At 47.7% G+C, this 26,182-nt stretch overlaps 3 protein-coding genes across 15 annotated transcripts in view; all 3 read left to right on the top strand.

Annotated features, from left to right (window-relative positions):
• The first annotated feature begins 797 nt into the window (after positions 1–797).
• On the top strand, positions 798–5,680 carry LOC121599657 (mucin-22). 4 transcript variants are annotated; one of them, XM_041927640.1, is made up of 7 exons: positions 798–1,420; positions 1,711–2,106; positions 2,183–2,264; positions 2,336–3,483; positions 3,550–4,686; positions 4,770–4,908; positions 5,023–5,680. In XM_041927640.1, exons 2-7 carry the CDS (start codon positions 1,735–1,737, stop codon positions 5,118–5,120), a joined length of 2,976 nt encoding a protein of 991 aa, XP_041783574.1. In that variant the 5' UTR covers positions 798–1,420; positions 1,711–1,734; the 3' UTR covers positions 5,121–5,680. The 4 variants fall into 4 exon arrangements, with proteins under 4 accessions (XP_041783574.1, XP_041783576.1, XP_041783577.1 ...); XM_041927642.1 differs by having other exon boundaries at positions 2,336–3,459; positions 3,532–4,686; XM_041927643.1 differs by having other exon boundaries at positions 2,336–3,459.
• A 371-nt stretch (positions 5,681–6,051) lies between these two features.
• LOC121599044 (ADP-ribosylation factor 1) lies at positions 6,052–14,040 on the top strand. 5 transcript variants are annotated; one of them, XM_041926521.1, is made up of 6 exons: positions 6,052–6,180; positions 9,665–10,168; positions 10,249–10,433; positions 10,522–10,631; positions 10,734–10,859; positions 11,037–14,040. In XM_041926521.1, exons 3-6 carry the CDS (start codon positions 10,286–10,288, stop codon positions 11,199–11,201), a joined length of 549 nt encoding a protein of 182 aa, XP_041782455.1. In that variant the 5' UTR covers positions 6,052–6,180; positions 9,665–10,168; positions 10,249–10,285; the 3' UTR covers positions 11,202–14,040. The 5 variants fall into 5 exon arrangements, with proteins under 5 accessions (XP_041782455.1, XP_041782457.1, XP_041782453.1 ...); XM_041926523.1 differs by having other exon boundaries at positions 9,668–10,168; XM_041926519.1 differs by lacking the exon at positions 6,052–6,180 and adding an exon at positions 7,203–7,311.
• A 497-nt stretch (positions 14,041–14,537) lies between these two features.
• Positions 14,538–26,182, top strand: part of LOC121598392 — a 54,119-nt gene continuing 42,474 nt past the window's right edge. Inside the window, exons 1-3 of one of the 6 annotated variants that reach the window (XM_041925169.1) lie at positions 14,538–14,679; positions 15,565–16,167; positions 19,757–20,639. In XM_041925169.1, coding sequence (XP_041781103.1) covers positions 20,615–20,639 — 25 coding nt within the window. In that variant the 5' untranslated portion in view covers positions 14,538–14,679; positions 15,565–16,167; positions 19,757–20,614. The remainder of the gene's footprint in view (positions 14,680–15,564; positions 16,168–19,756; positions 20,640–26,182) is intronic. The other 5 variants (XM_041925171.1, XM_041925172.1, XM_041925170.1 and 2 more) reach the window with 5 other exon arrangements.

Below are 26,182 nucleotides of genomic sequence, written 5' to 3' on the forward strand. Positions count from 1 at the left end.
ATGTTCTCATGAAGTGTTTTCAAAGATCGTTTTGGAAAGAAATGATGCTTGATGGAGGTAAATAGAGGGAATCCTTCTTTTGTAAGTAATTACCTCCGATATTGCAGTGCAACGTTACAAAAAAATCAGACACCGAATTACATACAGGTGTCCCCCGAGATACGACTGTATTTGGGACCGAAAAAATGTCCCAAAGTAAGGCGTAAGTCGAAAAAGTCGTATGTCGAATATCTATGAATATAAAGTTTATAACCGAAGTTGAAGAGTTTGAAATTGTGATATCGTGTATTTTATTTAAAATAATGTTCGATAATGTAATAATTATATGTTAAAAACCGTACACAATATAGATATTCAAGATAGGGTAGTTGTGAAATCTTTGGAAATGTGTGTACAACGGTTATCAGCCCAGATATTCAAAAAAATACATCAATTTCTTGTCAATGACAACTTTTAACTGTCAAAATCAAAATCGTCGTATCTGCGAATCGTCGTAACTCGAGGGGGTCGTAACTCGGGGGACGCCTGTACATAAAAAAAAGAAATAAGAAACGGATTACATACATTTTGAGTCTCAAATTTAATAGAAGGATATTAAAACTCAAGATTTTATTTCAAATTTTACCTAAATCAATCGCTTTATGTCGTTCCCAATTAAACGGTCGTTCGTCTCGTACGATTGGATTTATATATTTGACACCCTGTGGCTTTTTCTGCCAACTGTCAGAATCATGGTTCGTTGACCGACCATTGTTCGCTTGGGTCGGCTTTGTACGCAGTCCATTGTTACCGAACGAACCAAAGCGAGCGAACGAGCCAACTCAAACTAAAACCATTTCTCGTACAAACAGTTCTAAAAAAACGTTGTATAAATTCATTTTCAACTCATTTAATTGCATTTTGTAGTAAAATAACAGTGCAAACATTCGCAAGTTCACTTATTCCCACAAAATAATTTAAACCAGCAATCACGGTGCGAAAATTTGTCCACGTCGCGGCGTCACTGTTCGCTTGGGCCAGCGTTGTACGCGGTACAGAGTTAGCGAACGAACCAAAGCGAACCGTGCAAGCAAAAAGGCGACCGCACAGCATAAACTTTTCCCGGCTGTTTTCCCTGCGTATTTTGGCGGTATATCGGTGTGATCGGGGCACGGAAAGGTCCGCTCCCGGTGGCTAACGCGTACGTGGTGGTGTGTGAGAAAGAAATTGTTCGCCGAATTTCCACGACACGGCTTCCGCTTGGAGCTTCGACCGTCGCTTGGTGAAAATTATTTTTGCAACCATTCCCATCGGTACACTGTGAACGAAAGAGAGAGCAGGCACGGGCGGGCTTGTTCTAGCATCGTGCAGTGACCATTTAGTAGTGCTAGTAAAGAAGGTTTAAATTAACTTTTCCAGAGTAGTCCCACTTTCTGTCAAGGTAAGACAATCGGTGAACTCTGTGCAAGCGGAGCTAAAGCGCCATCGACTGCTGCTGCAGCTGTCGGGATGGGGATGTGTGTATGTGTGTCGTTGCTAGATGTTAGCCCTCCCCTTCGACGATGGGGTGGGCAGGACAGCTTTCTTCTATACAACTTGACCTGCATCCAAGCTCCCATGCAACAACAACAAACAACCCCCAAAACCCCCCAGCAACCAAAAAAAAAAACCGTTGGCTGTGGACGGAATGTAAATTACAATTTCCCTTTTTTCCCACCTTTCCGGCAATAGATTCCGGCACTAAAGGGAACCGAAATGGATCCGTCCGATATAGGCAAGTATCCGGACCTGATAAAGAAGGCGCAGGCCGAAATTGCCTGCACCGACGTGCTGGTGTGCGGCCGGTGCCACTCCGTCTTTCATCTGATCGAGCTGTTCCGCGAGCACAAGGAGCATGAGCCCGACTGCAAGCGCACGACCAGCTCGACGCTGCACAACTGCGACGAGGCGCAGGGCAAGGTGTGGGCCTTCCTGCTGTGGAAGTCGGCCCAGCGGCAGGCGGCCGGCGAGGAGAGGAACCCGGGCCAGAACAACTCCTGGAAGCTGTACCAGACCTGGGTGAAGCTGGAGGAGTCCGTGCGCGACACGTGGATCGTGGCAGGGAAAACGATCCAATCGTTCTCGAAGGTATATTTGGTTTGGAGTTTTTTAAACGGCACATTTTAGATGGAATAAATTTACATTTCCTTCGCTCCTCCTTTAGACGGGTGCTGGCAGCTTGCAGGAAATGCCGGTAAAGATCACGAAAACGATTCTCGAACCACCGAGTGATGGGCAAGACAAGAGTAAGTGAACATCAGTACGGTAAACAAGTTCCCTTTGTTGCATTTTTACGCCGTTTTTCCCCCTCATGCAGAAACAGTTCCGGCAGTGGGTGCGCAAGGACCGAACCGCTTCACGCCAACGGTGCGCAAACCGGGCGACATTAAACCAAACACACCGGCCGGTGCTGGCGGCCCAGCGGTTGAGTCGAAAAATCGTATCGTTGTCGGTGCGCAACTGCCCCAAGCGATGAAAAAGACCGAGCCCGGTACGGTGGTGAAGGCGGGTCCGGTCACTACGACGCCCGGCACCCCCACCAGGCGGTCGTACGCCACGCGCACCCACCCGAAGTCGGGCGCATTCTCCGAGGAGGAGGTGGAGAAGATTCTAGCGAAACGGTTCAGCCCCATCATCAAGATGCACGAGTACCTGGTGAAGTGGGCGCGGATGACCAACGATCAGAACACGTGGGAACCGCTGACCCATCTGCACTCCTGCCAGAGCATCCTGGAGCACTTCGAGGTGCAGCTGGCGAAGCAGAAGGAGCAGCGAGCGGCCACGGCAGCCCGGGCCTTGCAGCTGCAGCGGCAGGAGAAGGGTGGTGCGGCCAAACCGGCCGGTGCGTCGGCGACCGCATCAACCACAGGGACGGTAAACACCGCCGCCACCACCACCACCACCACCAGTACGTCCCCTGGGTCGGCTGCAGCGGCCAATCAGCTGCGGCCCATGCGCAACTCCAAGACGAGCGCAATGGATCGCGTCAAGCAATGGACTGCCGGGAACCGGTCGCCGGGCGATTCTTCCGAGGACATGGCGAGCGGCAAGCGCAAGCACGAGGACGGTGACACCGACGGCACCATGGATGGGACCGACGGTGGACCGGACGGTGTTGCGAAGAAGGTGAAAACCGAACCGAGCTCCGCAAGCGACACGCTGGCGAAGGCCACGCAAGGCGCAAACGTCAAGATACTGTCCGGGTCCGGCTCGGGCACCGCCTCCGGTATTATTAAGACGGCCGTGAACGGAGGAACCGGTTCGGTGGGCTCTGCCGGTAAGGATGGCAATGCGGCGGAAGTCGTAATTATCAAGACGCACCAGGACGGGGTGGCAAGCGGGATAAGCAAAAAGGTGCCGCTGCTACCGACCGGTGGTGGCAACAGCAACAGCACGGTCGTTACGCGCCTTTCCCCGCGCGGCACTGACGTGGCGGCCAAGGTAAAGATCCTGTCCAAGTCGGAGGTGGGTGGTGGTGGTGTGCACGGAATATTCAAGGTCAAAACCGAACAGACCGGTTCTTCCCCACAGAGCTCACCGAAGACGGCGGCGGCGTCGGGGGTGACCGCCACAGCAGCAGGGGCTGCCACGACGACCACGCTCGCATCCCGCCCGATGACCATTTCGACCCCCATCTCGACGACGGACTCGTCCGGCGTGACGACACGCTTCATCCGCCGGAACGTGGACGGCACGGAGCAGCTGGTGAAGCAGACGATCCGGAAGGCGCCCAAGCTGGTGCCGTTTTCGCCGGCCAACCAGCAGCGCCCGGTCGGTACGGTGGTTGGCGTGTCGAAGCAGCCCGGCACACCCGTCCCCAAGGTAACGACCTCGGCTGCACTCGGCCAGCAGCGCGTGGTGGGCGCATCGCCGCGCGTTATCTCCGCCGGGCAGCAAAAGTCACAGCCCGTCAGCAGCCGGGTGGTCGGCAGCGGTACGCCCGGAAACGTGGTGCGCAGCGCGACGATGACCCGCACGCTGGGAGCGCCCTCGTCCGACCAGAAGCTGAACGCCCTGCGCCGCCAGGGCGTCCATGTGATGAAGCGCGTCATCACGACGTCCACCGTGGCGGGCGGCAGCGCCAAGAAGGCGACGGTCGGCGAGGAGGAGGAGAGTGAGGCGCAGGGCGACGGTTCGGCAGCGAATGTGCAGCAGCAGCAGCAGCAGCAGCCGGTGGCGCCGCCCAGCCCACCGCCCGCAATGACGCTCTGTCCGGTGACGGGCAAGGTGCTGGCACAGGCGGAAGGGGAACCGACGCCCGTCCCCAGCCCGGAAGCGGAACCGGAGGAAAAGAAAGTAACGCCCAAGGCGGACAGTGCCGGTGGTGCTGCGTCGTCGGAGGCGGGCGCGGACGGTGCGGCAGCGGGCGAGCAGATGGTGGTGGCGGCCGGCGGCGACCAAACGGACACGCAGGTGCAGCAGCTGCTGACCAATGAGGACGGTTCGCCGATCATCGTCGCGGGCGAGGACGGCACACTGTACCAGGTGGCGGGCAAGAATGCCGAGGGCCAGACGATACTGATTGCGCAGGGCGCGGACGGAGAGCAGAGCTGCGTGCTGGTTGCTTCCCAGGAGGGCGAAGAGGAGGGCACGGCAGGAGCGGCCGGTACTGGCGGCGTGCTGACGCTCGATGCGGCCGTCTCGGAAGCGGTTGCCGTTCCGCAGGAGGTGAGTGATTTGGCTAACCGGACATTTCAAAACCGTTCGAACGTAACAAACCCCGTTACTACGCTGTATCTTTGTGCTTTCAGGGCCAGGAGATGACGGAGGAGCAGGTGGCACAGTACCAGCAGTCGGTCGACACCAACCAGGAGCTGACGATCCAGACCGAGGACTCGCAAGACAATCAAATCACGGCGGAGGTGGTACAGGCTGACCCAGCATCACCAGGTAAGAAGCGACCCTCCGTTACTCATTCGACCCTACTGCGCGCCACAGCATTGCACTAATCACACCCAAACATATACCACAATCCCCCCTCTTCACACCACTTCCCATACACAGGCGGTACAAGACGCGTCGTGCTGCTCCTTCCCGATGGTAACTTGATGGTCACCGAGGTCAACGATGAAACGTATCAAACGTTGAATCTGGTCAACTAAAAAAGCAAAAAAGCACAGAGAGAGAGCAAACACACAAACGGGAGCGAAGTTAGTGGCAAGTGTACATCGTTTGTAGTAGAGGTTTTGATCGTGCGCGTTCTATCCTTGACACGCGTTTTGATTGTCCTTTAGGCCCACCTCTACCCTAAGCTTGTTAGTAGGCCTCTCGCCCGTTTGATGGGCGAGATTGCATCATTCATTACTGTCTCTCAGCAGTTCAAACACGTAAGGAGGATGGATGTAAGTGTAGGTTCATTAATTATTTGTACGCTTGTAAGATATTTTATAAGGCATAGGTTCGATAGCGTTCCTTTACTTTGCGCAAGTAAGAAAGAACTATTGACGGTAAGGATTCTGTAACTGACATTAGTGCATTTTGTTTGTTCTTCTTAAGGATACGAGAGACGAAACAGAGGGGGAAGATAAAAACCGTCAGACATACACACAAAAAAGGCGGAGAAAGCTCTGTGCGCGTTTGCTTGTTTGAAAATTTCAAATGCTTCACAGATAATGTAGATGTTCGAATAAATAACTACAACTTAACTTAACATTACATCAAATGTAACTGGTTTCATTCAATTTTATCAACTTTGAGACTCTATTCTAGCATTTATTTAATTTCGATGGAGTTTGTACTTTGGGATTGATGGGCTGCTTTTGGAAAAGCTCACTCGCTATCGTTAACGGTCATTTTGAATATTCACAGTAGCGGCTTCATAGCGGAGGTGCGGCAAACGAATGGAATCCAGTAGGAATACTAAAACGATATGAAAAGGTTTTAAAATATGCCATAATTAACAGAACAAAAGTTTTTTTTTCTTCATCAACTTTATAAATATTCCTCTCCACAAGGGTCACCGCCGCATGACCGCCACACCGCATCGGCGTACCATTATGCGGCGATCGCCGTTTGTCATTCCGAGAAGAATCAATCTTCCAACAAATTTGCGGTGGTGCGCAGAGAGGCAGAAAGTCATAACATCCAAATCGTTCGGTTTTGCATTTGCGGTTCATCCCGGAGCGGTTGTTGGACTGGATAATCCCGGAGCTCCAGGCGAAGGTACCTTTGACGGACGTGTGGTGTGGTATTATTTGTGTGTCGCTTTCGGGCATTTCCAGGCAGCAAACGCATTTCTTTGTGACGACGACAACAAGCACGGTGGCAAACTGACTGACTGGCGACGTGGATACACGGGGGACGACGTTGTTTTTGGTGGTGCAGGAACAGCTTGCACCAGAGTTGCTTTATAAGTTGCAGTGGAGCACCCGGGATGAGTGCAATTTTATCGTTTTTCGTACCGTTTCAGTCGCCTTTGCAAAGACAAAGGTAGAGCATAAAGGTAATCGGTAGGACAAGCCGTGACGTTTGAGGCTATTTTCACCAATTAGTAGAAATTCAATAGAAAATATGAATTGGATTGTGTGGCAGAACATCTAAACTAACGAACGGGTGCTGTGCTGCCAAGAACAGTACGATTGTGATACAAAAACCGAAACGATATCAATTTATCGGCTAGCAACAAAGAACCAAGTGCATTCAATATGGTAACGGTGAAAGGACAACAATACGATTGGTGGGATTGTTTACGATTGGTGCAGTGAAGAAGCTGTTTTCCAAAGCCAACAATAGAGAAGTGGTTACTGCAACGTAAAGCTTTTATTTGGTGGTTCGCTTTAATTTCCAAAAACATTGCATCGTTGTGAAATTGTTCCCCTGTTTTCCGGTATGTTGCTCCAGTTTTTCCCACACCAGCTGGAACCATAATCGAGCGAGTGCGATCGACATTTTCCAGTTTTCCATTCATTGATATTTTTTATTGTAGCTTTTACAACAACAAACGATCTCTTTTCTAAATATTGCATGCCTGGTTTCTGTTCAATTATAAATTAAAAACCATTCCATCGCGAGAAATTAGAAAGCAACTGCTCTGGCCACTGTGGAAGCAACGGACCTGCACCTGTAAACCTGCCACATGTCAGACGACGTGGCAGCGAATGTCGACATTGCCGAGCGGCTGTCAGTAGGTGCGGCGAAAACCAGTGCGTCTGTGTATCTGTGTGTGTGTGTGCGTGCGTGTACATAGGGGCGAAAGTTAACGCGAGCTTTGGCTGGCAATTCGTGGTGACGAAAAGTGACGGAAAAGGTCGGGACCGCGATAGCACTGGGTTTTGGCCGCAAATAGTTAAGAAAGTACGTAAGTGACACGGTTAAAATACGGTTCGGACGGTGGGGGAACGTTCCGTGCACGGGTGGGGCTAGTTGGTTGGGCGTGATTCACGGCCGGTGGTGTGAAAACCCGGCCGCGAAGTGTACACGCGACCGTCGCCCAGCGGTAACCTGTGCGGTCGCCATCTTGGGCTAGCCGTGCTGCTTCTTCCTTTTCTGCTCGCCACACGGCTTCTTCGTAGTAGTGGTGGTGGTGGTGTGGTAGCGGTGCCGTCGTCGTCATCAGCGGATCCGTGTGTGCAACTGTGTGTGTGTGTGTATTGTGTATGCGTGTGCTGTGTATGACTATTGGAGCAAAGTCATCATCGTCGTCATCATCATCATCATCATTCTGTAGCACCGTGCACTCGCACACAAGGAAGAAAGAGTTGGAATGAAATCGGTTGCAGGCGAAAAAGAGTTCCGTAATTCGTAATCCAGCTTGATTGCTGTACAGCTATACTTCCTTGTAAAATTAAAGTCCTTTTAACGCCCTACGACCATTTGCTAGTCTGGAAAACAAATACGCAGAAGGAAGAGAAAATAGGGCTGTACGAAATCCGTTTGGGCTCTGACGTGTTCACCGTGCGAGCAAGAGAGAAGGAGGGTGTGAGTGTTTCTAAGTGTGTGTGTGTGCTCGCGCGAGAGAGCAAGTGAGAGCGAGCATAAGAAAAGCCGAGAATGAACAGAACAATGCCACATCTGAGGATGGACACCCCACGAAACGCACAAGTGCAATTGGAAATTTAAGCCATCGGGATAGGTTTGCCGAACTCCAGCAGCAACGGTGCCTAATTGGACTAAACAGTTGTGAAAAGTAGCCCCAAAGACCGTGCGGAGTCAATTAAGTCGAATTGGAAGGAAAAGTTTATTGAAAGAGCGCAGTCAGGAAAAGACTCGCACGCGAAATTAAGAGCAATATTTGCTGCTAGGCTACTGGATTGGCAGTAGCGAGCAGTCAATTTACTGGGGGAGAATAAATGTCTGATAAGAAAGTAAGCCTAGTAACATCCCCTTTCCCGCAAGGGGTTAGGCATATGTTAAGGGGGGGTGGTAGTTGCGGCGGCGAAGTAGCTGATTCACCGTACAGCCCCAACACGTACACGTTACCGAAGAAAGCCGCTCATCGCATACAAATGCTCACGCACACAAATGCACACACAGCAAGGCGTTCGCACCACTACACACGACGCGAAGCACGGGAAGCCACCCATTTGCGTCGGGCACACAGAATGTTACTGCCAGCAAAACGGAAGTGTGGATAGGAATGGGAAAAAGAGAGAAAGAGAGAGAGAGAGACCGAGCAAGAGAGCCACCCCCTGTGTACCGAAAAAAAGCTACTTTTGCTGAAGTTTTGAACGCGCCTGTGTCAATCAGGCCGAACCCAGGCACACACAGTGGCAACACTGAAGATTACGGAAAAACGGTTGTGCAGCCCGGAAGGGGCAACGGAAAGGCGCAACTGCTGCTGAAAGAAGAAAGAGAGCGATCGAATGCTACTCCCCTAAATACACTGCTTCCCCCCCTCGGTGGTTGATAGAAAATTTTCCGTCGGCGGCGAGTCCGTTGATCGCACCAGCCTTGGTGTATGTGTGTGAGTGTGTGCGCGCGCCCGTGCGTTCCATTATGCTCCGACTGTGCGTGGCTGCGTTTGTGTGTCAGTATTGCAAAGCTGCTTGGATGTGTGTTGTAAAATCGTTCAAGTTTCGATGCTTTCTCCGCCAACATCGCCGGCCAGAGGGGAAGAGAAAAAGACGCCCGGTGGAAGAAAGCCGTTGTAAGGGGGATGTTAATCGTTTAATTGGCATGTGGCTGTTAACGTATGAGCTGTAGTATTCTTTCCCTGTACAGTCCCCGTTCTGAGGGAGCTGGTCGAGTACGCCTAGCTGGCCCAATAGCCACAAGCCAAGATTTGTCATACTTTCTGTTTTGTTTAAGTCGCGATTTGCAAATCTAACGCGCCTTGGTTAATTAATTTGCAATGGTGCAAATTTTGCCACTTTCACGTCGCGATGATTCATTATCGCGAAAAGTGTACCACGTGAGAGGAGCAGAGCAAAGAAAAGAGCCCGTATGTGCATGTCCATAGGGTGGTATGAAACACGCACCGCATTGGACAATTTAAAAACACGAGGGAATTAGGAATGGATCGATGCTTGGGGTAAATAAGTATCGATTTTATTGTGGCTGGTCTGTGCTGAACACGCACTTCCGGCGAAATGTCAAGAGCCGGGTGGAAATGGAATATTGAAGTAGTTTAAATGTTACAACTGTTCAGAAGAAAACCTTAAATTGGAGACGAGAATTAATGCGTTTCTTGTTTTGTTTTTCTTTCCAGTAGCTGACGGGAGCGTAGATTGAAAAGTTCCATCAACAGCAGAGAAGCAGCGGTGTGTTTGTGTGCGTTAATGTTTCTTTAGCGACGGAACCTCGGCCGCCTACGATAAATTCTCTCGCACATTCAACAGAGCGCCCGGTGGTCCCCCCGCGTGGCAGTGTGCAAAAGTGAAGTTAGAGTCCGTAGATAACCGAGCAGTGGTGGTGGTGGTGTGTTTGGGACGTTGTAGAGAGTTTCGGATTCGGTGGAGCGAAACAGAGAGAAAGATTAGGTTTATTAGTTTACTAGTGGCGCGCGCCTGCTAATTTAAAGACCGTATTTGTGCTGTTCTGTGACACATTCCATTCCTTCCCTCCTTTATATACATACATACTGTTGGACGGGCACAATAAAATTTGGCCCTACTTATCCGGTGTACAGAAGCAACTATCTAAAAGTAACCAAACCGGCTCAAACACAGCAACATCGGAAGCGATCTATATCCTTCGATAGTGAGAGTAAAACGTACGTAGAAGTAGAAGCAGCATGCCATCCTCTTGATTCCAACGGTAATCTAATGCACCACCTTCTCTTTTTGTGTGCAGGTGTGTAACGAAAGGATAAACTCTACAAAGCAACAAAATGGGGAACGTGTTCGCTAACCTGTTCAAAGGATTGTTCGGCAAAAAGGAGATGAGAATTCTGATGGTCGGATTGGATGCTGCCGGTAAAACCACGATCCTGTATAAACTAAAATTAGGTGAAATTGTTACAACGATTCCTACAATTGGTAAGTGGCTGGTGTTTTGTGCATGACTGTCCTTTGCTTTTTACATTCCTCTAACATACCTTCTACTTGCCTACTACTTTGCTTGCAGGTTTCAACGTGGAGACTGTAGAGTATAAAAACATTAGTTTTACGGTTTGGGACGTTGGCGGCCAGGATAAGATTCGGCCCCTGTGGAGGCATTACTTCCAGAACACACAAGTACGTTATTGAGATTGTTAGCATGTGCGTTTGGTCGTATTGATCAACTTACGTTCTTTTTTCTTGTCTTTCTTTCTTGGTCTCTTTCTCAACAACTTCCAGGGACTTATCTTCGTTGTCGATAGCAATGACAGAGAGCGTATCGGTGAGGCCCGGGAAGAACTGATGCGAATGTTGGCCGAAGATGAGCTCAGAGATGCTGTTCTACTGATATTCGCAAACAAACAGGTACGTGATCGAGATCTTAGCAGCCTGTCGCTAACTTTTCATCCGCCACATAAGGCAAAACGATCGGCATGCTTCTTAAGAACATCAAACATCACCTCCAATTAGCGCCTTTCGTTGTCGACTTCCCAAAATCAAACGCTTACGGTTGCATTCCCTTTCCTTTCCCACCTTTTGTAGGATCTACCAAACGCGATGAATGCGGCAGAAATCACCGACAAGCTAGGACTACACTCGCTAAGAAACCGCAACTGGTACATTCAGGCCACCTGTGCAACTAGCGGCGACGGACTGTACGAAGGACTGGACTGGCTTTCCAACCAGCTGAAAAACGCAAACCGCTAAAGTAAGAGGAGTGCAAGCGCCCCTTAGGCTCGCCCGGCGCACGTAAGCAAATTTAGCTATTAGCAACAGCAGCAAAAACAACAACTACAAGTAAACTACAAACACACAAAACTGAGAAGCAGAAAACCAACAGGCAACAAACATCCATTTGACCGATGAGAAAAGGACATGGAAAGGAATTAATAGTAGAAGAGATAGAGCTCAGCGTGTGCGCGCGCGCACGTGCACGTCGCCGACGTGTGTTGTCGTCATCCATCATACTGTCGTCGCACCTTCCCCCCCGACGACGGCACGAGAGAGCGCTTGATCGAGTTTATTCAGGTTTTTTTTTTCGGCAAAAGAAAGCAGAAGGATCATGGAACAGTATAAGAAGCTTATAGTGTGTGCAGGAAGGGATGCAGAGGGCGGTAGGGCGGTAGTGTAGCGGGGTTTTCTTCAGTTCATCGGAGTGTGGTGGATGGGTGTTGTGTCGTTGCACTTGCGAGTGGGCTTGTAAGAGTGTGTTTGTGTGTTTGTGTGTGTACATGTTAATGTGTTGGTTAGCTCATGAGGCAGGAAGAAGAGCAATATTTTCCAGCGGAATGTTTATTACGCTTCTCTTTCTGCCCTCAAGTGTGGCGGGAATGTACTTGAAGAAGTATTTGAGTGCACAGCAGCTACTATTGAAACATGAACGATCTATATGATGTCTGGAAAACATAATCTAATAATCAAGCGGAAAGAGGAACTGGTTAGGCTTTGACGCTAAGAAAGTACATACAGCGAAACACTTAACATTAACACAATTACACACACATACAATTACACACTTGCTGCACACGTACACCCAACTTACCCACGGACAGCGAACGGGAAAGACGCGGACACTGAAACTAAGCTTAGAGTGTACGGGCTAGACGAAGGAAGAGCGAGCGAGAAAGGATAAAAATGATTATTTAACCAGGCAATGTAACAATAAGAGAGCGCATTATACACATTAACATAGACACAGACAAACACACACACACGCACACACTCACACGATTGGGAGGAGGTTTTGATAAGGGCGCGAGAATAGGCAATGCGTCGTGTGTGTGTGTGTGTCAGGGTACGAAGGTGTGGAAACATTTAAAGGATGAAATATAAGCCTCCTCAAAAGTGCGTGCGCGCGTGTACACTCCTTTCTCTGTTGTAGCATGTAACAAGGTACTCGAACGTGTAACATCCATCGCATGACCTGTCTCCCCAACACTTGTGGGACGAACCCGTGCGCGTATAGTCAATACCGCATTATTATTATTATTATTGTCGTCCCCAAGTCCACGTTGCATGTGCAATTATCAATGCTTTCCTTGTGGTTTTCCGCTCGGAAAGCGGAAAGACAAACGACTAAAGACAGCACATAGACCTACACACTCTTTCACACGCGACTATAATTACAGCAAGGATAAAACTGGTGACATTCACAAACATCGATGAGGAGACTCTAAATACATGAATGGGGAAGGACAATACCACGCGCCACGCTCTACTGCTGCTGCTGCTGCGGCTGCTGCTTGCTTGCGGAAGAAGTGTGGGGTGAATGGAAATATATATGTATAATTACAGATAATGAAACGATGTTTAGGTAAACAAAAAGCAAAAGAAGGAAGGAACAATTGCAACTAATAATAAAACGGGAGATCACAACAAACAAACAAAAAACTGCAAAAGTAAAACAATATGCGAATCTGGGTACGAAGTGTGCCTGCGCTCGCTCACATGACGATGTGCGTGTCAGGGGCTGTTGGTACTACCCGATTTTGAACCATTCCGTTCGAGCCTGTCAGCCACCAGCACAGTGCGCACTGCAACAACCATATAAAAGGACACTTAGCATAATGTAAACCTCATGGTCCCCGACTCCCCTCCGCTCTCCCGGGGTTTGATGGGATGCGAACGATATTGATCATCTTTCAACCTTTTACGTGCGCCTTGCATCGCTCGGGAGCGCCACACCACGTCGTTCATCTCAAACTATGAACAGTTACACATTACCATCCACATACTACTTTTGCAGTGACAGTGGCGACAGTTATGGCCACCAAAAACCACAAAGAAATGAATAACCGTGCGCCCGATTTGCTTCCGTGCGGGACGAACGGTGGGACAGAGTTACGTTAGCTCTTTTCTTGTTTTGATATTTTGTTTTCGTTGGCAATTCAGTGCTTCGATTGTTTTGCTTGTTCACTTGATGGCGTGCAGACGTAATAATATTATTAGACAAACGTGTTAAAGCCGGGCAACCAATTATAACCCCACACACACACACACACACACACACACACACACACACACACACACACACACACACACACACACACACACACACACACTTCTGTTGGACAACATGCAACATCAACATGCAGAATTGATGGCGTTGCAAGATACAAAAAACAAGGGGGAGAAAACAAACATTTAAACCAAGAAGAATATGTGTTCGCTTCCTCTATTTATTATTACTATTATCATACAGCTTATTATATCTATTCGCACCGTTGTGAGGGAAGAAAACCAGCGAGAGCAGTATGTGTGCAACAGCAACAGAGAATAGGGGGGACATATTCAGCAAAGTTACAACTTCTTTTTTTAATATTTTTTAGTAACAAGTGCAAGAAACAAGAAAACAGAATGCATATTGGTGGGAGAACACGATACAGTTATTAAAGAGAAATTTGAACATTCACAGTCGAGAAGAAGAAGGGAGAGAGAAAAGGGCATAGAAGAGATCGAAATCACACATACACCCATAACATGGAGCGGAAAACGAGGAAACATAAGCAAAAAAAGGAAATGAAATAAAATAAATGAAAAAATGGTACGGAAGCGATGTTATTGATCTGCGGACAATTTGCCACAAAACACCCCGAAAGAAGTTGAAGACATCGTTAGAGTCTAAGTTTGTGTGAGAATGGTTAGAATCACAAAAGGTCTAATATCTTGATTACATTTAGGGACCTTTCCGTCATTTTAAAAGTCTTTTAAGAGTAATCGGTTCTGGTTCTATTTGCACTGATTAACAAAACTGATTCAATTCGCTGTGGTCGAAGTTATTTTAAAAGCAAAAATACGTTATTCAACAAAAAAAGATTTAAAAACCACAATGCAGCTTTTATTTTGTCCACCAGTGTAAACTGTCAGCGACCAAACGTCACAAACAAGGTGGATTTGAATTTGACAGTTGCCCGACGGCGAACGCTGCTTTCAATGTGTTGGTGTGCTCGCTCGCTTATGCCATTCCGTGCAGGGTTCGCTCCGACCCCGAGGCCGGTTTGTTTGCGTTCGCTCGGGCCGTTTTTCCACAAACAAAAGTTGAACGTCGAACGGGACGGGTGTGCGTGCGTGCGCTTGCTTGGTCGTTGCGCGATCGTATACCGTGTTGTTGATTGTTGAGAACAGCGACGTAAATATATTGTCTATATCGTGTGCGTGTGCGTTCAAACAAATAGAGTGATTTTACGTGAGTTTAGAGAAATAAGCAAGACAAGAAAAAAAAAATGATAGGAAATTACATTGTACAGGTTCTTGCTGGGCTTTTGTTTGTCTAGTTTGTTTTGCAATTGTCGTATCGAAGTGCTGTTATCTGCCCCGTTCTGTCGCACAGGCGGTTTGCATTATTGGTTTTGCGTGCGCAAAAATGGAACACGGGAAGATTCAAGCATAAAAGTAAACAATGTTGTTTGTGCAAAACGGCGTAGAACCATGTGCTGGCGGTGCCGGGGTAATCGGTTTCTCCCCGGTGGCACACCCGCGAACGTGATCAAAACCGTTCGAACCGCTCTCTCTGTCTGTGTCCGTGTCATTTGAATACAAAACCGTCGTTTCATTCCCGTTTTGCTGCGTGCACAGTACAGCACACACATCTTCCTTTTTGGGGTGAGGGTGTGTTAGGGGTGCTTGAGGAAGGAGGGTGCCTAGGGTGGTATAGGGAAAACGCATATTGAATGCCTCCGGATCTCGTACTCGGCGTGATTTATGGCCATTCCGCGTATGGATGTGCGCATTCTTCACGCGCGCTAGACGAGGAACGTGTTCAGCAGGGCTAACCGTTGTGCCGTTGCTACGTTCAATTTTTTTTTTGGGAATCGGGAAACTGTTTGAAATGGGGAAGTTTTTCAAAATGTAATACATTCTTTCGATCACAGCAAACCATGCTGGAAGTGGTGGAAAAGTGCGTAGACAAAAAAAGGAGATCTTCCTTTACGAACAGAGAGAGAGAGAGATGGAGAGCGAGAATGAGGCGAGCGGAACCATATGTTTTTGGTGTAGAAAATTCTTATTTGAAACCATCCCAAACATTAATTAGTTTATTTTCTTTTCGCATTCATATGTTGTTTTTTTTCAGTGTAGATAGATGTGTAGATTAAGTGTGTATGTGTGTGAAATTGGTTAACACAAGCAAAGTGAAATAGAAAGTGCAAAAAATAAGAGTGCGGAAGATTAAAAAAACAGCAGCGGAAAATCGAAACCAATTCCAACGCCGGAAAACTGCCACTGCATTGTGCAGGTCTGTGCGTGGAAGGGAAAGTGGACCAAACGGTCAGCCAGCCAAAGCCAGCCTAAACTTGAACCTTTCGTGGCCCTTGCGGAGATAACGGAAGCGCGATGTGCACAACAGTTTACTAATCGAAAATTTAACATATCAGTGCCGGGTGTGTGTGTGTGTGTTCTTGTATGAAAATAACCGTGTCCTATTGATTGCCGCGGGCTGCTGAGCGAGATTTAAAAAGAGAGCAAAAAACATCATTCCATCGTGTGGCTGCTCTGCTCCTGAGCGAGACTCCTTCGACGACTCCTCACTTCGGACGAAGAAAGGTTGTGGTTCTTATCTTTTTGCCGCGAGGTAAAAACGTAACGAATCGTGCAGGGAAGGGAAGAAAACGTCTAGTGAAATAGGAAACAAAACTCCACCAACTCTAGCAATGAAACGCAACAACGATGGCAAAAGGTAAGCGTCCTTCAGAACGTTATCTGCTCTGTGCGGAGTTGAGGTTGGAGTGGAAGAAAAAATGATGAAAAAACATCACAAACGCATCTTATTTGACGCGTGTTGACTTCTCCAGGAGTTGTAAATCTCATCTGGTGAGAGGTGGATTTCCCTTTGCCGGATGTGATGGAATAATTTTTGGAAAGGATTTTCCAACATCTCGTTCACAGTGGACCGTTTTTCTTCTTCTCCATGGGCAAACAAACCGAAACACACAGACACATCTGGCGTGGTGTGTGGTGAAGGAGGGTCGAAAGGCCAGCGATCATCATCTGTTTTGCTTTTTCCAAAACGCCACGCACAGCCAAACCTCGGCCAAACGGAAGAACCACTCGTGAGCTAAAGTCCTTGTTCCTTGTTTCCTCTCTTGCATCGTTTTTTTTTGTTGTACCCCATCTGCATAAGGCACTTGAGATTTATATCTCACCCTGGTCGGTTTTCGTTCTTTTCCGTTAAAAATAGAAACATCATGGTTCTACCTCATTAACGGACAACTTCTTGTTTGTTCGGGTTTTTTTTCGGTTGTGTTTCTAATGTCCTTTTAAAAAAGAGGGAATTCAAATGCCAGGAAGTTACAAACACTGATAAGGGAATTCCTTTTGCTTGTTTGGAATTTTATATTTTTGGCCCTTTTTGAATCAGTTTTAGGGAGTTCAATCTGTGAATATTTTTAAATATTCTATGTAGAAAGTCCTTTTTTGAGGAATATTTGCTCTGCAGTAATGTAGTCCTAAATGTCCTTTGGATTTGAATTGTAACATTACTTCGATTACACTTGTCTTTAACACACCAACCGTTAATTCCTTCAGGTCGTGAACCTTCCCTATAGGACCACACGTTCCTTAGGTCACTGTGCGATCCCAATTCATGTATTTTAGCCATCAAGGCCCTACCAAAAATCTTCAAATCCCTTTTCCAAAATTTCTTCAGCTCCACTCACCACATCCTCAGAGGTCAAACGGGTATTGAACCAATTTGACAAAAGTCATCATTCAGGCCCCGAAAGAAAGGTTTTTTTACCTGTGTGTGATTGAAAAATGTACAAATAATAGTCCGATCGTACGCTGGAAGGCGGCGAGACGCGGGGGAAAGGGAGCAAGCCGATTTGTTATGCTTTTTAAGGGCTTTTTAAGAGCTCATAACGGTTCGCTCACAGGGACATAGTGGCCCATGCAGGACGCCGTCCGCTTATTACCTCTACGATAAACGGACGCGTTTTGACAAATTTAACCGAACCTAATAAAGCACTTGAAAGGGAGAAAAGAAAAAAAAAAAACGTTAAACGCGTTGTTTGAAGTTTTGAAGCGAACAAAACAACAAACCAGCTAACAAAAATCGGTCGGAAAACTCCATCCATCTTCCGAGCGATCTTCGCCCAGAACGGCGTGTTTGAGATGCATTAGAAAGGTGAGAGATGTGCCGTGTGGTTTTTACCTTTCCCAGTAGGGCAGGGAAGGCAGTCCTGGCAAGTAAGCAAGCAAAAAAGAAAGGGTCATAAAAGTACACGCGAGGGAATTCATAACGTTCCCCCATGCACACACGGAACCCTTCAAACCCTCGTGGGATCTCCTATCGCACGTTGAAATCCCCACAGAAGGAGGCAACCATCTGTGGTTCATTAATAAAAATCAGGACCTCAGCACATGTCGTGCCTTTCCTTCGTGCAAGCGAGTATCCTTGCACCGGAGAAAGTTGACTATTTAGCACCCCAGAGGGCGAACCAGTCAGCCAGCGAGCGAGCAAGAAGTTACAATTAGTCTCGCGCATCTTCCAAGGATCGAGTTGTCTATCGTTCCCGTTTCTTCTGCCTTTATAAATCAGCCCTCGTTCCCGGTGTTACTCAATCCTTTAAGATGTCCTTAATCCCCCTGTTTTTTTTGAGAAAAAGCGGCCGGGGAACTGACGGGGAAGAACAAAATGCATTCGACAGTACATTGACTCGGTTAATCGGTGCCGTCCTGTTTGCCACCGGTGCACCGCGAACCCGAGTCCGATCGAGAAGTGGTGGTTTAACGTGTTGAGGTGTTTATTGTTTCCACCGTAAGATTACCCTTAGGAGCAGGACTGCTAATGTTCGTGTTTTTTTTTTTTTGCTAAGTGCAACTGTAACCTTTTTCACGGAACTCTTCTCTCTGCACCTTTTGTAATTCGATTGATAAATCCAATGGCAATGGTAATAATTGGAAATGATTTGTGCGCTACCGTTTGCTCGGTGTATGGGGTTTCATTATTTTCTTATTATGATAATGTAAGTTACGCTTTTGTGCTAGTGTTGTAATAAATTATTTCCATTGTTTGTTCAATTCAATAACGCATTCTTGCGTCTGCCACAATCGGAGTAGAAATTGTTAAATTCATTTAAATAAATACAAAGAAATGTATTTTCTTATACATTATTTCCCAGCTTAACGATTGTTTGAAGAAGAAGACGAAAGAAAACCTTCTTTCCTTTTGTGAAAGTGTCAGCAAAGGTCCTTTAAACCCGCAGTCAAAGAAATAGAAAGAGTAAAGTCAGCATTGTCTTGCACGGTTTTATGCATTGCCGAATAGCAAACACACGAAGCCTTCAGCAATGCGCCTGTGCCTGTGCTTCAGTTCAGTGATCCATAAATCGGAGCACTTAAGGTTCGATTGAACGGTTTTTTTCCGACACTCGCACCCCGGTTGTATGCGCGGCGTCGCACAGCAGCAGCAGCAGCAGCAGCGGCGGCGCATATGGGATGGATTGGATTACATTGTGCTATGCGCGCCCGCTCGCGATCGTTCATCGAGTGCATTTCTCGACCGTTTCCGACGCATAGGCACCGCTTAATATACAGATTTTTTTTGTCGGGGTTCGGGTGTTGAATTCATGTTCAAGTGGTTCTGTTTTTTCTCTCTGGGTTTTTTTTTGTGTTGGCTGTTTAGTTTAGTCCCATCTGCATCAACGAGACCGATACGATCAGTTTCCAAGTGGTGGTGCGGGGAGTTTTTTTTTTTTTTTGAATGCCGAAGTGGCATTTTCGGTGGTCGATGGTTTTTAAACATTTGTGTTTTTTTCCTCTCTTTCTTTTGCTTTCGGGTTAGTGCTGTATGGGCGCAAATATCTGCAACAAGAACGTCCAACATTTCCTAAAAAAAACCGTCTCCTATTGGGTCGTTTCGGTTGAAAGCTCATGACCAGAAGGAAACAGCATTGATACGGGACAAGTCCCGCCCGAGGTCTCGCCTTACTCGATCCCTTTCTGCCCTTTCAGCAAAGATTTGTGTGTGCTTGAGTGTGAGTGTTCTCTTCGGTGCTTTGTAACCAATTTTTTGGTGACGTCGGCTGCATTTAGGGACATTTTTTGCTGTTGCTTTGTGTGACATTGGCATTTCGATTCAATGCTTGAGCGTAAGTCAATTGGCTCGATTTTGGACCGGCAAGAAAAAAGGGGAAAATTGTGGTGAGAAGTTAGCTCGTTTCAATGGAATCATCAATGGAAACATTAAATCAACAACCCAAAGAGGGTTGTTACAATACGTTTTGATGCTAATCTTTAATTCGGCATTTTCTTTTCTTTCTTTACAGAGCTCCCCTCGCCGAGGACTTCTCAAGATGCATGGAGTACTAGCGCACCCGTGCGAGTGTGGGCAAATTGCGACGAAAACTTGCACCAGTCACGTACCATCGAGATCGTACGATTTGCTAAAGCGCAGGAACATCTTGGGTAGCGTGTTCTGATGCTCCAGTCAGAAAGATCAACTAGAATCTTTTGCCTTAGGCAGTAGTTGAACAGTGAGCGGTGAAGTACACACGAAACGATTGCCTCATCATCTACAAATCGTCGGTGGGTGTCACATTCAGCCTAGAGCAGCAAGAGCAGCTCCACGGAACACGGAACCCCACCCGCTTATGGGCCTGACGCTTACTACTTTTGGGGGGCCGAATGGTTGCAAAAGTGCAGTTGCAGCGATTGCTGTTGCTCTGATTTCGAGGCCGAACTGGCAAAGGGCACCCACGGACGAGCACACCGAACGCGGAGTGAATCATCCGCCAGCTCCTGGAGGTAACTCTTACGCGAGCTCTTTGCTCTGGAGTTTCGTCGAGTACGAGGAGGACCTTCCTCTCTGCGTCTCTGCGTGTGTGTGTGTGAATGTGTTTACCTTTTTTGGTTTTGTTTGCGTTTTGAGTTCTTGCATGCCCTGGTTCTTTGCAAAGTGTGTGCTGTGCATGCGAATAGGTGCATCGTAGAGAGTGTGACATCGAGCATTTGTTGAAGACATAATTCGTGCCCCGAGATTACTCACCGCCGCCGACGTGGTGTGTCATCTTTTGCGAATTCTCTGAACCTGTCTGTGTGTGTATCTGTGGAAAAGTCGGAACTTGTCGGAATAGAAAGCAAAAGGTCCAAAGAGCTCCCACAACAAAAGCAGCACAAGCCGCAAGATGGTGCTCTGTGACAGTGATTTAGGTAAGTACAAATATGGAGCATTTGCTCTTCATTTGCGTTAGGGCGTTGATGCGTGTGTGCTGTGTTTTTTGTTTGTTTTTATCATCATTCTAAGGATTGGGAACGGTTTTTCTTTAAATGGGTCTTATTTTTCTGTGGACAACAAGACGAACAGTGCTGTCATTCACGTTAGGGTCTGGAGTGCTGATTGTTGAGTACAGTAAATGGTCTATTTTTGAGCCGCGAAAGGCTAAAAAGGTTCGGCTTCGGGGAGTGTAAATCTTGCGCCGTCCGAAATGGGTTTTCTTTCCGACAGCACCGCATTCACTTCCGCCATAAGCGATGGATCAAACAAAACAGTGAAATGTCATAATGGAGCCGTGGTCTATGGGAATAGAAGTGCACAGAATATGAATAAAAAATGAGAACGAAGTGTGTTTGAATGATGCGACGTTTCTGTCAATTGAGCGCGTTCCTCAATGTGCGGTGCACTTTTGCCGCCCGATTTTCCTTGGACTAGGTTCTCGACCAGGACCAGGAGAGAGATCATAGTCTAGGCATATGGTTTAATGGTTGTCGTGTCTTGTGGTTTCTATACGGAGGTTTTATGAGTATCATAAATCACGGCACATCTTGAAGCCGACGCGATTCATAACCGATGGTGTGGAATTCATCCCGCTCGCGAGATGTTTAAATGTTTAGCGCGTCTTCTAAACGTCCCAAACTGTCTGACTGTATTCCACCGTTATAATGACAGAACTGGTGAGCGTCCAAATTTATGATTAACCGAAAAATATCTCTTTTGAAGGTGATGGTAGACTGTTGCGTGGTAGACTGCCCATTGAATTGCATAATTTGATTAATTTTGGCAGCGACCAAAGGAAAACGCACGTCAAGAAGCGGTGGTCACGATTTGTTGATTTTCACACATTATAAATTATGGAAGGACGATCGCTTTTTGTTGTTGATTGCCGCCGTCATTGTGCTGAAGGAAAAGAAAGCCTTACGGCGTTGAAATCAATTTATCATCGCTCCGGCGTATAAAGGCTCCGTCTCCATACCTTTATCTGAAAACACGATCGCGGAGAGCTTGTGGACCACACACTGAAGCTCTGAAGTCAATGGCCGCCCAGGCCCAATCGATTCGACGGGTCCAATCAGCAAGCTGACCGATTGACACATCAAGGGTTGCAGGCTCCATCCTCTCGATCCATTCCCATGTGCGGCCCCTGCTTCCGAGCCTCCGACACGTAATGACCTTTGCCGTCCATCCGTCGACTATTTCCGTCCGATTGTTGGAAAGGGGGGAGAGGGTTTGTTGCGGATCCACCCGTGATCGACTTCACACTTTGGCACATCGTTGGGCGCTGATGGTTTGACCATTGACGAGGTGTGTTTTAGGTCTTCCTCTGTGACCTCTGGCTACGCGTGGAGGTGGTAGTTGCCGGGCGCTAGAAACGATTGGAGCTTGTTTCCCACAGAAGTTCGAGTGACCTAGTCTTGGGGCACTTTTTAATGGGGGGGGGGAGAGGAAGGGGAGCAGCCCCGTCGTTGCTGGGCAATTGGCAGAAGATGTGGTCGTAGCCTTTGAAGCCCCTCGTTGCTCAACGACATTCTTCCCAAAGGTCTTGCGGTTGTTTGGATGTTTGGAGCGATTCCCTTAAAGAGGGACGCATTCCAGAAAGCATTCCATCACAAGCCCTGTGGCATAATCTCGAGACATTGGCCAATGTGGTGTCGATATCTTTAAAGAAAATTTGAGCTATTTCGAGTGTTTTTAAAGGTGTCATAAATGTCATCCTCTTAGTGTCTAGATTTTGAAGCTGTAATTTAGTCTTGGTTTGTTTTTGTGCTGCCGCTACGCGAGAACCTGAAATAGAAGCCGTCGAGTGTGGAAATGTCCATTCAAGTAAGTTTTGAAGATTTCATTGGAATTGGTCACCTGATCACTTGCATCATACAAGGACAATGGCTCCTATGACATGTCTCAAAGTCAAGTGATCTAGTTTAGTTGCCGTATCGAAAACATGCCTTACATGGTCACGTCAAGGCACAAACCAAACGAACTGCTATTTACGCGATTTTCTCAAAATCGCCGCCATCGAAATGCAGAGTATCACGCCAGCCAGTTACCAAACGCATTTAAATGGTAGCTAATTAGTGGGAATGTCCTGCCCCACGTGGTGTGAGGTGTCGCCGTCACAATGCCGTCGCTCCAAGTGAGACATAACCATACGCATTTGACACATTATCAGCTTGTTGACGGACGGTTGACGACGACATGCCACTCGCGGAAAGGATGCAAGACACGCAGTGTTTGTGTGTATGTTGCTGTGAAGTGTTACAACTCACCGAAGGCATGCCGTGGATGACGTGGAATGAAACCCTAATTAACGGGCCCCGACGTTGCATCATTATTGTAATCTCAGTGCGCTTCCAGCTGCGTTGCGCATTTTCCATCATTTAAATTGTGCGCTGCCGTAAGACGATGATCGTTCGGAGGGTCTCACTTTACCTGTCCAAAATCTGCTTCGTTCCGTTCCTCTTCGTGACGACGGAATGACTTGAACGGTAACCCTGGAAAGAGGTTTTTATTGCCCTCCGGTTGATTACCGTTGATTGTTAAGCCGTTTGTTTGTTTATTTGTCTACACATGGATGAGGAAAACAGCTATCTGAAGGGCAGTTATGAAACAATAGACACCTATTTTGGGGTTTAGGAGTGTGTTTGCGCGCAAGGTGTCTTCCAATGTCGAATCCATGATTGATCTGTGAGCGCTGTTGTTAATTCTATTTGAGGCTGTAAGGCATTGAAGGTTCCTGTCTTTGAGTCTTCAGAACTCCAACTGTAGCGTGGCAAGATAGGTCAAGATTTGGGAGGTCTTGAAACAAAACCCTCGACATACATGAGAGGTGCCGCAGCACAAAGAAGAGAGGGATAGAGGGCTCTCCCTCGCCAACCAATCTGTGTACCCCGGAGCAGGTCTTCATCGGCAGGTCTTTTTATGGTCTGAAAACGCACTGATCCACGACGCCGAGTGCCGAGCGGAAAATTCTTCCCTTCGCCTCCTGTACACACGCGCGCTTCCCTTCCGCGGTTCAGTCGTGCATGGTGATGGCATCATTTCTTCACTCGAGTTTAGCATTATAATTAGCAAGTATAATTTTCCGCCCCGGGGTCTAGAATTTAGATTTACCATTTTAGGTTTTAGGTTTGCTTTCTGCGTGCTTCCTCCACAGCTCTGCTTGGGATGGGGAATGAACGAGCAACTCGCACGCGTGCATCACGACGACTCTCCGTTGCGTTGTGATGGTGCACTGCTAGCAGTTTCAACACAACTCCATTTCACAACTGACTGACGATCGTTTCAGAACAGGTGAATCATGCTGCGCCGGAGACGTACAGCGAGAGACCACCTAACGTTCTGCTGGGTTCACTTTCCTTTTCGTCTTTGGACGTTTGTTCGTGGGACAAACGATCGCAACGGTTAAAACCGCTGCTCAACTATTTTCAATATTTGGACGTGTTTGCATTGCGTTCCTAAACTGCCTCGGAATGGAATGTTGCTGTACGTCCTGAGCTGATCTGACGGACGTCGTCCCCAGTGGCGTAGGGCTGAGCGCTGGAATTTCGTTTGCCTCCCCATTGTGTAGCAAGCTATGTGTGGCTGCATTATTCATCCGCCGCTGGATGGATATTTACATTTTGACCGTAGACCAAAAATGCTTCCAACAACGGGCAGGTGTCTCAGAACGAGCCCGAGAATGTTTCGGATTCAACTAAATCGGATGCATCCCCGTGGCCGATGGATTAAGAAATCGATGGAAAGAAACGTGTTTTTAATGATATGTACTCGGGGGATGGGGGCTGTTCGGTGCAGCGGACCATGCAGCCACCGAAGCTTGATCGTTGGTCGGTTGGTCGTAAAGCCGAGTGAGCCTATCGTATTACAAGGCTTTTATAAATCAAGTGGGTAATGAATTTTAATTCCCTTCTTTTGGACATTTCATTCCATCGCTACACCGGTAAGGCACGGATTGATGGGATGTCGATAACCGTGTGGACTACCGTTGCCGACGGCGTTGTGGGGGGGATCGGAACGCTGTGCGGAGTTGGTGGAAGAGAGCGCAATGTGTACGTTTATTGATACTATTATCGACGTGCCTGAAGTGCTGCAGAACTGCTGCATTACCGTAATATCGTTTCGAGATTGTTTTATGGGGTTGAGCGGTGCTGCATTTACGAGTTTCTGCATCGCTGATCACCCTATCTGACATCGGTATGAGGGTGTGCAACCAGCAAATTGACCGCGCAGTAAGCGTACACAACAAGGAAATCTTTTGCGAATAATTCCGGCAAATGTGAACGCTGCCTGCAACTCCTGGAACAAAATCCACACAAACACTGGAGGGTTGCTTATCCAACACAATCCAACAAAAATTCCGTCACGCACCTCAAGTCACCGCGACGATCCGTCAAGCGTGAAGGCACCGAAACATCCGTTCTAGAGCCGCGGTCACGTACGAAGCGTTTGCTGTCATCGTCCGGCCACGACGACCAGAACAGGGAGCCCCCGTCGCGGGCTTTTAGGCGAGGCTTTTGCTTTTGCGCTGACGCTCGGCTCGCGGTATGGAAGAAGCATTGGAACATCCGCCACACCCCGCATCAAGCAGCGCATTTGAAAGTGTACGAGCGCCCCGAAAAAAGGGGAGCCATCGAATGGCTTTCAGAATCGCAGGAAAAAGCCATCCGGGGATGGGGAAAAAACAACAACAGCAAATATATAATGTGAAATTAAACAGGAAAGGCAAATAGAAGACGTTCAATGAAGGACAGGGGAGATCGGCACAGGGAATGGATGAAACCGGAAAAGTCATCAAGAATTGATCGATTAGCTTGACTGCAAAGTGGACACACACGGGCTTGCCTTTCAGTCTCATTGAAAGGAGGATGGAATGCGTACGGGGTTCTAGTCGAAGACGCGACGGCGACCAAAGGGAAACGAGAGAAAGGTAAGAACTATAGTCGCTTTGTTGCTATTGTGGGTTGTCTTCTTCTATCTCTATTCCATGTTTGGAGTTTGAAGACAGTAAAATGGACATTAATTCAAGTGTGGATGTACACAAGCAATCAATTTAGTGTACAAACGAGTCGCTTTGTGGCATCGGCGCTGCATGTTTATCGAAGAGGTCGAAGGGTCGCACCGGTATTGTTCAAATTGATCCAAAAATAACAGTTTTGTTGCATATCCCAATACCAGATGGGAGCAATTGGTGACGGCAAGTACCGGCAAGCTGAAAATAACACTGGAGAAAGAACCTCCTTTCTCCGCCGTGCCATCTGGGACATCTGGCTTCCTTTTCACGCAGAATACGACACGACTCAGTTGGTAGAAAGTTCTTTCTATCCTCGAGCGAAATTTCTCCCCGCGTGTGCGCTATTCTCCGCAAGAAATTCCGCTCATCACGATCTACGCGATCGCAGTGTGCTTATTTTCACGTCATTTTGCCTGTTGGACGTTATTGTTTTTGAGGCGTACGGGCACGAGTTAGTGAGTGGTAGAG

This window comes from Anopheles merus, chromosome 3L (genome assembly GCF_017562075.2).
Source record: "Anopheles merus strain MAF chromosome 3L, AmerM5.1, whole genome shotgun sequence".
Lineage (NCBI taxonomy): Eukaryota > Metazoa > Arthropoda > Insecta > Diptera > Culicidae > Anopheles > Anopheles merus.